Source organism: Carlito syrichta, unplaced genomic scaffold (assembly GCF_000164805.1).
Source record: "Carlito syrichta isolate Samal-C Ts95f unplaced genomic scaffold, Tarsius_syrichta-2.0.1 Scaffold311386, whole genome shotgun sequence".
Taxonomy (NCBI): domain Eukaryota; kingdom Metazoa; phylum Chordata; class Mammalia; order Primates; family Tarsiidae; genus Carlito; species Carlito syrichta.
This window is the reverse complement of record NW_007255482.1, coordinates 155,620-168,931: the sequence shown is the minus strand read 5'-3', so window position 1 is coordinate 168,931 and position 13,312 is coordinate 155,620. Positions and strand designations below refer to the sequence as shown.

The following is a 13,312-nucleotide window of genomic DNA, read 5'->3' as shown; positions in this document are numbered from 1 at the left end:
ACCAAAGTGAGGTCTTTCACCATTCGGAATGGCTATCATATGCAACATTTTACTTAAAAGTTGGGATAAGCCGGGTTCGGTGGCTCAGCCTGTAATCCTGCGCCTTTGGGAGGCTGAGGTGAGTGAATTGCCTGAGCCCACAGGATCGAGACCCGCCTGGGCAGCGAGACCTCATCTCTACAATAAATCAAAAAAATCAGCTGGGCGTGGTAGCGCATGCCTGTAATTCCAGCTACTTGGAAGGCTGAGGTGGAAGGATCGCCGGAGCCCAGCAGGTCGAGGCTGCGGTGGCCGGGAGCGGCCACTGCACTCCAGTCTGGGCGACGGAGTGAGACTCCAACTCAAAAAAAAAAAAGTTGGGATAGTGCCTTATCTGCAGGCTGCCTAGATTGAGAAATTCTGTCTTTCCCATGGCCTGACATGAAATGTAAGCAGAATACACAAACCAATTCCTGAGGAAGCCCATCACAACAAAAATGATTGAGGATTTACATTGTCAAGTCCCTAGTGACATCTTCAGCAGTTTTTCTCAATATCACTACGTCTATAGTTTGTACATACCCAGGCTGGCTTGTCTTGGTCTCCAAAAGCAGGTGAATCGTGACTTTAGGTTGTTAGGATAACTAACATTAGATTTGGAGATTTAGGATGTTAGGATAACTAACATTAGATTTGGAGACGGGTTGATCTTCTGAATCGCCATTTAGCATTTTTACACCAAAGTTAAAACTGCTATTTAAGGGATAAATGTAGATTTGTATGCTGGCTTAGGAACATAACCATTCCACAAATACTGTGCTAGGCTGCAGGTGGTAACTCAAATAATGTCATGAATAGTGCAATTACTTTGTGTCAAGCTCTGCATTTTGTTTATATTATCCAATTATTTCAATAAACTTGAAGGTAGGTGACCTACTGTTTCTGTATTAAAAATGAGGAAAATAGAAGTAACTGCCCAAAAGGTCACAGAGCTAGTAAGAGAAACTTCAGCCTTCGTAGAACAGTTAATATTACTTCAAGTTCTGCGTAATTTACAATCTCATAGAGGGTTGAGAACATGAAGCTTGGTGAACAAAGTGACTTGAAAATCAGTTTTTAGGTTTTACAAATCTCATGCATTAGCAGTGTTTTAGCCAGAAATTAAATTATTCAGCTTTTTACCCATCTTAGGCACTGGACTTTGCAAAGCCTTTTTCTCGCTATTTCTGAAACAAAGCAATTATTGGGAGAAACATTTACTACCACTACTGCTTTTCAGAAGGAAATACAAATGACAGTTGTAAAACAATGACAATTGTAAAGAACATGTTTTTCTCCTCCCCCACCCCAAGCTTTTAAGGAGACATTCATTTACGTCATAGATTTGAATACATTTATTTGAAATCCAGTTTTATAACATTCGACACTTCATTCCAAGAGTTCAAAGTGTTGGGCACATGTTATAATAAAGTATTAACTGGAAAAACTACTAAATCTGGTGGTCTACCTCCACTGTAAATTTATGAAATTCCAATTGTAAGTCAAATCATAGCTTGCTTTAAATTGTTTATTAAATCAAAATTTCAAAATTTATTCTTTATGTTTGGCTGGCTGTATCTGAGGACAAATCTTTAATGTGTTTGATTTCTTTCAGAGTCAGAATGAAGCAGTTCTTAGAAATTTAAGATGCATTTTTTTCTTGATATACAGTGTTTCTTATCAATTGTTTTCTTGGGGTAGGCTAATTTTTTGGTTAAAAATTATACCAAAGGAAAAAACTACCTTTAACAGATCTTTTTCCCCCCCAAAAGTCTGATAATTACTTTGAATAAAGAAAACCTAATTTGGGGATCTTCTAGGGAAAATGAGAATTTTCACATTGTCACAAGCTCTTAATTAGTTCAGTGAATCTTTAGAAATACCTTCCTGGAAGATTGTTACATTAGAAGTGAGTATACTTTCGTGAAATGATGAAGCAAACTCTTTTCTAACATTGCAAACATCAAAATCACAGTGAAAAACACCATTTTCCCTATGCTTATATAACACGTAGTCTTGCCAAGAATCTGCTATTGTTTTCCTTCTGTATGAAGAAAATATAGAGAAACTAAGAAAACAACTTAACTTTTTTAAACTGACAGTTTTTATACTTCCCACTGGATAAAACATGTTTAGTCATCATGTATTTTAAAGTATGAGGTTTTTGTTTTTGTGTCTACAGTGTGTTCAGAAGAGATTAAAATGTCTATTTGCTGCTCTTTTTGCTTTGACCAGTGCTAGAGCTACTACTAGCACTGGTTGGCCTAGAAGTGCTGCCTGCTGGCGAAGAGGAGGCCGAGAAGTTGAGCTCCAATATTTTAATTGAAGTCTGAGAAGCAGATGTATTTGTACTCCTAGATGACCTAGAAGAAAAACCAGAATCATTGTAAACGGAATGCAAAATCCATATTTTAGTATAGAACACTTCAAGGTTGGCAACAGATATCATAATTTTAGAAAAGATCAAAAAGTATATATTATTAGTGCTAATACTTTTTTAAATGACCATTAATAGATATCAAAAAATAATTTTAAAAAGCAAAAGAAAGATAAACATAGATGAATTTTAAACTCACGTAAAAGTAGTTTTAAAAATGTGCTACTATATGACAAAAATGTTTTCAAATATAATCCGTTTTTTAGAGTAGGAATCACTAAGTATTAAAGGTTTACCAAGATGGTGAAGTGAGAGGATTTCAGTGCAGGCAAGAGTAATTAAAATGATAGCTTTTGTCATTTCAGCTGAGGAGGAAAGTGAGCGGTGAATTGAACAATAAAGCAGTAGGGTCATTTGGAAAACAACTAGCAATACAACTCTGAAATGAAAAGTTCTTAAGATATATTTTAATGAAAGTACAGGGATGTTCAATTATGTAGAAACAATTTTTTATACTTAAACACTATCTTTTAGGGACCCTTCGTAAAATCTCTACGTGGACGAAGGAAAAGTAAATTAATAAGTAGCTGCCGAATGTAGGCGACTGGGAGTTCTAAAATCAGGATCATCATTAGCTAGGCACAGTGGCTCACGCCTGTGGTTCCAGCATCTTGGAAAGCTGAGGCAGTAGAATTGACAGCCCAGCGGGTCGAGGCCACAGTAGCCATGAGCGTGCCACTGCTCTCCAGCTTGGGCGACAGAGTAAGACTCTGACTCAAAATCAGAATCATTATTAATAAATTTTATTTCACCAGCAAAACACAAGAGTGCTGGTTAAAGCACCCTTGATGATAACATTCTGTATAACCATAAACGGTGGAAGGAAAGCAAAAAGTCTCCTTTTTAGCAAAATAAACCATCATCAGTAAATCCTGATTAGGTAAAACTTCACAATGTAGTTTTAATCACAGGTACCCTACTCCATATATCTATAAGCTATCCTTTTATGGTTTGAAAATTTTTCCCAACTTGGAATTCATCCCCAAATACTAGATGTAACCCCCAAATTTCACTTTATTTCTGCTTTGTCCTGCCGAAACAGCTGATAGTCACAAAGGACTTGCACCATAAAAAAATGGTGACCCCAGCAGAAGTCAGGAGGAAAGTCTTGCTCTACTGACTGTTCTGCATCCAATCTATGTGATGCTGACCCGATGAGATGGCCGAGGGTGAAGAGGACGCTGGAAGTGCATGGGCTGGTCTAATAGCTATGGTGATGTGGAAGTGGCTGGGTTCACTCAGGGTAGCAGCTGCCAGAGAGAAGGAGGTGCTTTTTAACAGTCCCCTTACCTTGCTGATAACAGCGAAGTGTGTGAAGGAGATCTAGAACTCTGATGACTGCCTTTAGTACCAGCTGTAGGTAGTTCTAAACCACTCTGGAGGAATATTCAAAAGTAATCATGAGTACTACTTACTGCATTTTAGAAGAAAAATATTTTCAATTAGATTTCACTTTATGATGATAGCCCTAAAAGTTTTTATTCACATGAAGTGTTTAAGAAATAATACTTAATGGAAGGTACCATATTACCTGTTGAAAGTATGTTTGAAGGATAACACGTATTTCAGCATTTTCTTCCATGACACCAACTAACATTTCATCAATGACCTTGTGAAACTGTTTCACTTCGCGAAGTTTTATGTCTTGCTCTTCTAGTGTTTCCTCTTTTGTGTCTTTCAGAAGACGGATTTCTTTTGTGAGTTTTGCACACTGTTGGCAAATAATAGCGCATAAGCCTGTTTTCCAGAATGTAGTATATTTAATGAGTGAAGGATGGTAGGGGTCTACCATTTGGAACTTCCAAGATGGAAATATGATGGGTTGATTCTTTTTTAAAAGTTTTCAATACCTGTTTAGTCACTCTTTCTAATTTTGGCTTCTGCTCCTCGGTTTCTTTACTTAGTTGAAGAGAAGATGCCTGCTTCTCTGATACTTTTTCTTTAACATTATTCACTAAATGTTCTATAACATCTAATGTATTTTCCATGCTCTGTAGAAAATAAAATATTAACATACCTACTGGTTAGAATAAAAAATGGACTTTTATAACTTGTAATTTATTGAGTATTTGTTTAATTTTAATTCATTTATTTTTGTATATAATAAACACATATTCTCTTGGTGGGTAATAGGTAGCCAGGTGCTGCACAACGACTTTTGGTCAATGACAGACTGCACATATAACAGTGGTCCCATAAGATTATAATGGAGCTGAAAAATTCCTATTACCTTGTGATGTTGTAATGTGGCACGATACATCACTTATGTGTTTGTGGTGATGCTGGTGTGAATAAAGCTGTGCCACCGATCATATGAAAGTCTAGCACATAAGTACATAATACTTGATAATGATAATAAAAACTATATTACTGTCTTATGTGTTTAATATACTATATAACTTTTTTTTATTGAGTTGTAGTCTCACTCCGCCGCCCAGGCTGGAGAGGAGAGGCACACAGATACCCCAGCGTCCACCTGCTGGGCTCTGGCCATCCTTCCACCTCAACCTTCCAAGTAGCTGAAACTACAGGCTTGCTAATATGCCTGACTTATTTATTTATTTATTTATTGTAGAGGTGAAGTCTCTCCAAGGTGCCTGGGCTGGTCTCGAACCTGTGGGTTCAGGCAATCCAGTCACCTTGGCCTCCCAAAGTGCTGGGATGATAGGGTGAGCCACTAAGCCCGGCCACTATATACTTGTTATTGTTATTTTAGGATTTACTCCTACTTATTTAAATAAATAAATAAATAAATGTAAAACAGCCTCAGGCAGATCTTTCAGGAGATATTACAGAAGAAGGCATGGTTATCATAAGAGATGACAGCTCCATTCGTGTTATTACCCCTGAAGACCTCCCAGTGGGACAAGATATGAAGGTGGAAGACCATGATAGTGATGGTTCTGAACCTGTATAGGCCTAGGTGAATGTGTGTGTCTTAGTTTTTAACAAAATGTTTAAAATGTAAAAAAAAAAAAATACTACAAAAAAGTTTATAAAATAAGCAAGAAAAGAAAGAAAATATGTGTGTGCAGTTGAACAATGTGTGTTTTTGTTTTCGTTTTAGAGACAGTCTCACTCTGTTGCCCAGGCTGAAGTGCAGTGGTACGATCTTGGCTCACTGCAGCCTCATACACCTGAACTCAAGTGATCCTCCCCCCTTGGTCCCCTGTTTGTGTTTTAAGCTAAGTGTTATTACAAATGAGTTAAAGAGTTTTTAATTTTTAAAAATTAAAAAAGTATAAAATTTAAAAGTTTCAGTAAGTTAAGGTCAATTTATTATTGAAGAAAGAAAAATTTTAAATAAATTTAGTGTATCCTAAGTGTACAGTGTTTATCAAGTCTACAGGAGGGTACAGTAATATCCTAGTCCTTCTTCACATGCACTCATTCACTCACTCACCCACCCAGAGCAACTTCCAATCCCGCAAGCTCCATTCACAGTATGTGCCCTATACAGGTGTACCGTGTTTTATCCTTTACTGTGCCTTTTCTGAGTTTAGACATACAAATACCATTGTGTTACAACTGCCTACATTATTCAGTACAGTAACATACCAGGACTAGATCTGTGTAAGTATGCTCTATGATAGTCACACAATAATGAATTCACCTAAGGATGCATTTCTCAGAACATAGCCCCATCATCAAGCAATGCATGACTTATAATGGTCTTATGGATTACATTTTGTATATAATTCCACTGGAAAGTATTTTTATGGTACTTGGGTGAAAAATGACTATTGTTGAAATCATGCAATTTTCATAGATTCACAATAACCCTTCAACTTTACTAGTAAAAGTCAGTTTTTATATAGGACCTGCTTGCCAAGCACTTTTTTTTGTCTCTTAGTGATTTGCTTTGTAACTACTGCCTACTAAAATATTTTTTCTTCCAAACTTTTTTTGTTATAAGGAAAAATCTTAATGTGATCTTTAAGGAATTAAATAAAAGTTCTTAAATAAAGGGTTAGTGAATTCAAACTAATTAAGTATGATCTATCAACTAAATACTTTGATCACTTGTTTTTCTCTCCTTTAAATGAAACTGTTATCTGTTACTATCTACTTCCTTAAAAGATGCTCTGAATAGCTATCTCCTTTGTACAAGATCAAGAGAATAAAAGTAATAATGATGAGAGTTGACTTTTATTGGGCACTTATTAGTAAAAAGCCTGTAGAATTTACCTGAATATCTTCTCGAAGTTCTCTGATTTGTCTTTGTTTGTATCTGTATTTTTCATCAATGGCTCTTTTTTCTTCTTCTAGTTGAATTTTTATCTCATATTCATCACCTAGAATTTTAAAAACTTTAGTTTAAGTAAGTACTATGTAGCAATCAATCTTAAGTGTTACATAAGTTGAACGTCTACTATTTTTGTTATCAAAAGTTAAATTCCTTATATCTACTTGTACAAAAACACTATGGGCATGTAGTAACGATTTCTTGTTTTGTCACCACAGAGCAGTAATAAGCTAATTTTTTTCAGATTTGAAATTAATTCCCTAAAGAAGTAAGTGATATGCTGTAGGCCACTAGAACTAATTATGGAAATAACACTTTAGCAAACCACTTACCAAAAAAGGTGAGGGAGAGGGAAGGAGGGAAAGAAGGGTGATTAGTTTTTCTGACTCAATTATACATGGTACATGTTTGTTCTCCATGTCTCACAGTGTTTCTTTTAACTAAACAATTTTCATTATATGTATTTATTTTAAAAGTTTTTAACTTCTACATACTAGATGGAGTTACTTTTTTAAAAGATTGTTTATAGCTGTTGTTACAGCTGTTCAGCACTTGCAGGGTATTTTCCAGAGCATAGATTTCTTTTTCAGCTTTGTTGATCTTAGCATCCAAACTGTCACCTTCCCTTTGAAGTTCTTCTTTTTCTTGAGCAGCCTATAAAGTACAGAATCAACAGGTTGAATAAAAGCATTTATCATGAGGGGAAATGTCTGTCTTTGGGGCAGAAAAAGTTAACTTGCAACAATATCGGTTTACCTTGCAGCCTGCAATGCACCAAGCATTTATTTCTTGCACTTGATTTATAGTAGAAGATCAAATCCTTAAGCCATCGAAATATGGCATATAGGACACAAAACCATGATGGAAATTTAGTAACTAACCACAGCTTACATAAAACTCTCCAGCAGAAATTGTCAAATAGTTGTCAGGCAAAACTTTACTGGAAAGAGAAACAGTGCTAACTTAAAGGAGGTTTGAAACTATGTATTGAATCAGAAGAATGTTTCTGGCCTCAAAGAGATTTAGGAACACTTTCTTATATCAAATCTTAGGAGTAAAAGAGGCTAAACAAGGTAATATATTTTACCACAATTTAAAAAATAATTTATAAAAAGATCATTGTGATAGATGTGGCTGGAAAAGATGAAGTCTATACATTGCTGAAGACAAAAATTCCTCCATGAGTGGACATACACAGTGACTTTTTCACACAGGTATATGTATATGTGTATATATATATATATATATATATATATATATAATGTGTATATATATATGCCAGAAAATTCATTTTTACTCAAAATCAACTGTAATTTCATTTTTTTTAATCCTTAGATATGAGTATTTAAGTCAGGTTGTACCCCAAAAGAAATTTATTTATTATATTTTCTATTTGTATAAGTGTATATGGTACAAGTGTAATTTTGTAACACAGATACATTGCATAGTGGTAAAGTCAGGGTTTTTAGTGGATCTATCACCACAGTATTGTAAATTATACTTATTAAGTAACCCACCCCTCTCCCCAACCCCTACCCTTCCAAGTCTCCATCGTCTATCATCATTCCATACTTTACCTTCATGTATACACATTATTTAGCTCCCATTTATTAAAATATATTCTTACTTATAAGTAGATTTTGTCTTTCTGTGTCTAAGTTATAAGTCGATTTTGTCTTTCTTATAAGTAGATTTTGTCTTTCTGTGTCAAAGTTGTTTCACTTCTGATACTGGCTTCCAGTTCCATCCAGGTTGCTGCGAAAGATAGGATTTCATTTTTTTTTATGCTTAATAGTATTCCATTGTGTATATGTACCACATTTTCTTTATTCAGTCACCTGTTGACGGATACTTAGGTTGATTTCATATCTTTGCTATTGTGAATCGTGCTGCAATAAACATGAGTCCAGGTATCTTTTGGATATAATGATTTCTGTTCTTTTGGGTAGATATCCAGTAGTGTGATAGCTGGGTCAAAGAGTAGTTCTACTTTTTGCTTCTTGAGACATTCCCACACTGTTTCCATAGAGGCTGTCCTAATTTACATTCCCATCCATAGTGTATAAGCATTCCCTTCTCTCTGCTTCTATGCCACCATCTTGTATTTTCTGTCTTTTGAATAATAGTCATTCTGATTAGTGTCAAATGACATCTCACTGTGCCTTTAATTTCCACTATCTGATGATTAGTGATGAGCATTTTTCTCATATGCTTGTTGGCCATTTGTCTTCCTTTGGAAAATGCCTATTCATGTCCTTAGCCCACTTTTTAGTGGGATTATTTGTTTTGGTTGCCATTGTTGAGTTGTTTATAAATTCTGGACATCAGTTTCCTGTGAGATGCAGTTTGTAAATATTTTCTCCCATTCTGCAGGATATCTGTTCACTTTATTGGTTATTTATTTTGCTGTGCAGAAGAGTTTTAGTTTAAATCTGTTTTTGTTTTGTTGACTGTGCTTTTGAGGTCTTAGTTATGAATTATTTGCCTAATGTCCAGAAGAGTTTTCTTACAGATTTTTATACCTTCAGGTATTAAATTTAAGTATTTAATACATCTTGAGTTGAATTTTGTAAATGGTGAGAGATGGGGATCCAGTCTAATTCTTCTGCATATGGCAATGCAATTTTCCAGCACCATTTATCAAATAGGGTATCCTTTCTCCAGTCTATGTTCTTGTCAACTTTGTCAAAGATCAGTCGGTTGTAGGTGGGTTTATTTCTGCATTCTCCATTCTGTTTCACTGATCAAGGTGTCTATTTTTATACCATGCTGGTTTAGTTACTTACTATAGTTTGTAGTATCATTTGAAGTCAGATAATGTAGTATAATTTCAAGTCAGAATTTGTTCTTTTTGCACAGGATTTCTTTGGCTATTTAGGTTTATTTGCACCCTATGAATTTGAGGATAGTTTTCTCTAATTCTGTGAAAAACAACATTGGTATTTTGAAAGGAACTGCATTAAATCTGTAGATTACTTTGGGCAGTATGGTCACCCCAACAATATTAGTTCTTCTAATCCATGGGCATAGGATGTTTTTCCATTTATTTGTGTCATCTACAATGTATTTCATCAGTGTTTCGTAGTTTTTCTTGTAAAGATCTTTTGGTTAAATATATTCCTTGGTATTTTAATTTGCCTTCTTGATTTGGTTTTTAGCTAGATTGTTATTGGTGTATAGAAATACTATAGATTTTTGTACATTGATTTTGTATTCTGAAACTTTATTGAATTCATTTATCAAATCTAAGAGTTTTTTTGGTGGAGTCTTCAGGGTTTCCTAGATATAAGATCATATCATCAGTGAACAGAGATAATTTGACTTTCTTTATTCCACTCTGGATGTCTTTAATTTCTTTATCTTTCCTTGTTGCTCTGGGAAGGACTACCAGTGCTGTGTTAAAAAGGAGCGGTGAAAGTGGGCATCCTTGTCAGGTTCCAGTTTTAGAGGAAATGTTTTCAAGTTTTCCATTCAATGTGATGTTGGCTGTGGGCTTGTCATATATGGCCTTTACTATTTTGAGGTATGTTCCTTCTATACCTTGTTTGTTGAGCGTTTTTATCATTAAAAGGTGCTGAATTTTATCAAATGCTTTTTTTTGCATCTATTGAGATGATCATACGGTTTCTGTTCTTAATTATATTTATGTGATGCATCATATGTATTGACTTGTGTTTGTTGAACCATCCTTGCAATTTCAGGTAAATTCCACTTGATCATATGTATTATCTTATTAATGTGCTCATATTTCCTTACATTTTGTTGAGGATTTTTGCATCTATGTTTATCAGAGATATTGATTTGTAGTTTTCTTGTGTCCTTGTCTGGCTCAATCTACTTTTTTGATGTAGGCATTCAATCCTATAAGTTTCTATCCTACCACTGTTTTTGTTATATACCACATGTTTTGGTATATTGTTTCCATTTTCATTCATTTCAAAACATTTTCAATTTCCATCTTTCTTTGTTTTGTTTTGTTTTAGTCAGGGTCTCACTTTTGCCCAGGCTAGAGTGCAGTGGCATGATCACAGCTCACCATAGCCTAGACTTCCTGGGCTCAGGCAATCCTTCTGCCTCAGCCTTCCAAGTAGCTGGGACTACAAATGCATGCCGCACAGCCTGGATCTTTTTTTTTTTAACATTTTTTATTTTTTAGTAGAGATGAGGTCTCATTATGTTGCCTAGGCTGGTCTCTAACTCTTAGGCTCAAGCAATCTTCCCACCTCAGTCTCCCAAAGTGCTAGGATTACAAGTATGAGCCCCCATGCCTGGCCTCTATCTTCATTTCTTTGTTAACCCAGTGGTCATGCAGGAGCATGTTGTTTAATTTCCATGTATTTGTATAGTTTTTTTGTTCTTGTTGTGTTTTTTGAGTCAGAGTTTCATTTTTTTGCCCAGGCTGGAGTGCAGTCGCACACTCACAGTCATCGCAGCCTCGACCTGCTTGGCTCAGGCAATCCTTCTACCTCAGCCTTCTAAGTAGCTGGAATTACAGGCATGTACCACCACGCCCAGTTAATTTTTTTGATTTATTGTAGAGACGAGGTCTCGCCAAGTTGCCCAGACTGGTCTCAAACCCCTGGACTCAGGCAATCCTCTTGCCTCAGCCTCCCAAAGTGCTGGGATTACAGGCTTGAGCTCCTGTGACTGGCCAAGTTTTAAAAGTTTCTATGAGTATTGATACCCAGTTTTATTCTGCTGTGATCTAAGAAGATACTTGATATGACTTTGATTTTTAAAAAATTTCTTGAGACTTGTTCTGTGGCCTAACATGGACTATCTTGGAGAATATTCCATGTGCTGATGAGAAGAATGAATATTCTGTAGTTGTTGGGTAGAATTTTCTTTAGATGTTTATTAGGATCATTTGGTCTAAAGTGCAGTTTAAGTCCAATGCTTCTTTGTTGATTTTTCTGTCTCAGTGATCTGGCTAGTGCTATCAGTGAGGTACTGATGTCTCCTACAATTATTGTATGCCATCTGTGTCTTTCTTCAGGGGTAGTGATATTTGCTATATGAATCTGGGTGCCCTGGTGCTAGTACATATATATTTAGAATTGTCATAACCTTTTGCTGAATTGATCCTTTTCATTAAATAATGACCTTTGCCTTTTTAAACTGTTTTTTATTTTAAAGTCTGCTTTATCTGATATACATATAGTTACTCCTGCTAGCTTTTGGTTTCCATTTGCATGGAATATCTTTTTCCACTCCTTTACTTTCCAGCCTGTGTCTTTTACAGGCAAAATGAGTTTCTTATAAGCAGTACATAGTTGGATCATGTTTTTTGTTTCTTTGTTTTTTTAAGTGGGGCATATAATTTATTATGTTCTAGGTTAATATTAATATGTGGGATTTTGTTTATGTCATATTCAATTTGTTTTCCTCTGTTATCTTTGTGGTTTAGTGGAATTCTGTTTTGTTTAAATTTGATTCCCTTTTCTTCCTCCTGTGTGTGATTGTTTTATGAGACTTGTGAGTTTTATACTTTCATGTGCCTTCATAATGGTGAATATCAACCGTTTGTTTCTATGTTTAAAACTCCTTTAAGCATTTCCAGTAGAACCAGTCTAGTGGTGATAAATCCCCTCAGTATTTGCTTGTCTGGGTATTACTGCTTCATTTATGAAGCTTATTCTTGCTGGATGTAAAATTATTGGCTGACATGGTTGGGTATTTTTTCCTTTTTCTTTCAGCCCTTTGAAACTGTCCCATTATTTTCTGATCTGTAAGGTTTCTGCTGAGAAGTCTGCTGTTAGTTTTATGAGGCTACCTTTTTAGGTGACTAGATTTTTTTTTCTCTTGCTAATTTTAAAATTCCTTCTTGCACTTTGACTTCAGATATTCTGATTATAATACTGCAGTGTATTTTTCTGTGGATCACTGGACCTCTTGTATCTAGATGTCTAACACTCTGCTAGCCTTGGGAAGTTTTCATCAATTATTTCCTTAAATAGGTTTTCTAAACCATTTTATTGCTCTTCCTCCTTGGGAACACAAATAACTAATAAGCTTGGTTACTTTATATAGTCCCAAACATCTAAAAGGCTTTGATCATTCTTTTTTTATTCTTGTATCCTTTTTGTCTGACTGGACTACTCAAAACACCAGCCTTCAAGTTCTTTCTTCAGGTTGGTCTAGTCTATTATTGAAACTTTCAAATGTGTATTGTATTTCCTCCAGTGAATTTTTCACTTCCAGAATTTCTTTTCTTTTTTTATTTATTTTAATTTTTATTTTAAAGGTGGGTACAATTCAGGGTTAGGTATAAAAGTGGCCATTGTACAGGTAAAGTTTGGGCCTCACTTTGGTCCCCATGTCCACTGGTTTGAGATCAGGTACCCTTATTGATGAAGTGTGCTTTCCTCCCACTCCCTCCCCTGGCAGTTTCCCACTACTGTCAATCCCTTTCTTATATTATTATGATAATTGTTCAGGGTCTGTTTAGAAGTGAAAACATGCAGTATTCAGTTATTTGTTTCTGTAATAGATCACTAAGTATTATAGTCTCTAAATCCATACAGGTTGCTGCAAATTTCATAATTGTGTCTTTTATGGCTGTGTAATATTCCATCATGTACATGTACCACATTTTAAAAATTCAGTCCACT

General features: G+C 35.3%; 1 protein-coding gene across 1 annotated transcript in view; it reads right to left on the bottom strand.

The window, feature by feature from the left end:
• Nucleotides 1-1,361: 1,361 nt before the first annotated feature.
• CCDC39 (coiled-coil domain containing 39) overlaps nucleotides 1,362-13,312 on the bottom strand; it is a 62,906-nt gene continuing 50,955 nt past the window's right edge. The window contains exons 15-20 of the mRNA XM_008068638.2: nucleotides 7,196-7,355; nucleotides 6,644-6,750; nucleotides 4,306-4,446; nucleotides 3,987-4,166; nucleotides 3,746-3,831; nucleotides 1,362-2,381 (exon numbers count right to left, since the gene is read on the bottom strand). Of these exons, the coding sequence (XP_008066829.1) occupies nucleotides 2,225-2,381; nucleotides 3,746-3,831; nucleotides 3,987-4,166; nucleotides 4,306-4,446; nucleotides 6,644-6,750; nucleotides 7,196-7,355 (831 nt within the window). The 3' untranslated portion in view covers nucleotides 1,362-2,224. The remainder of the gene's footprint in view (nucleotides 2,382-3,745; nucleotides 3,832-3,986; nucleotides 4,167-4,305; nucleotides 4,447-6,643; nucleotides 6,751-7,195; nucleotides 7,356-13,312) is intronic.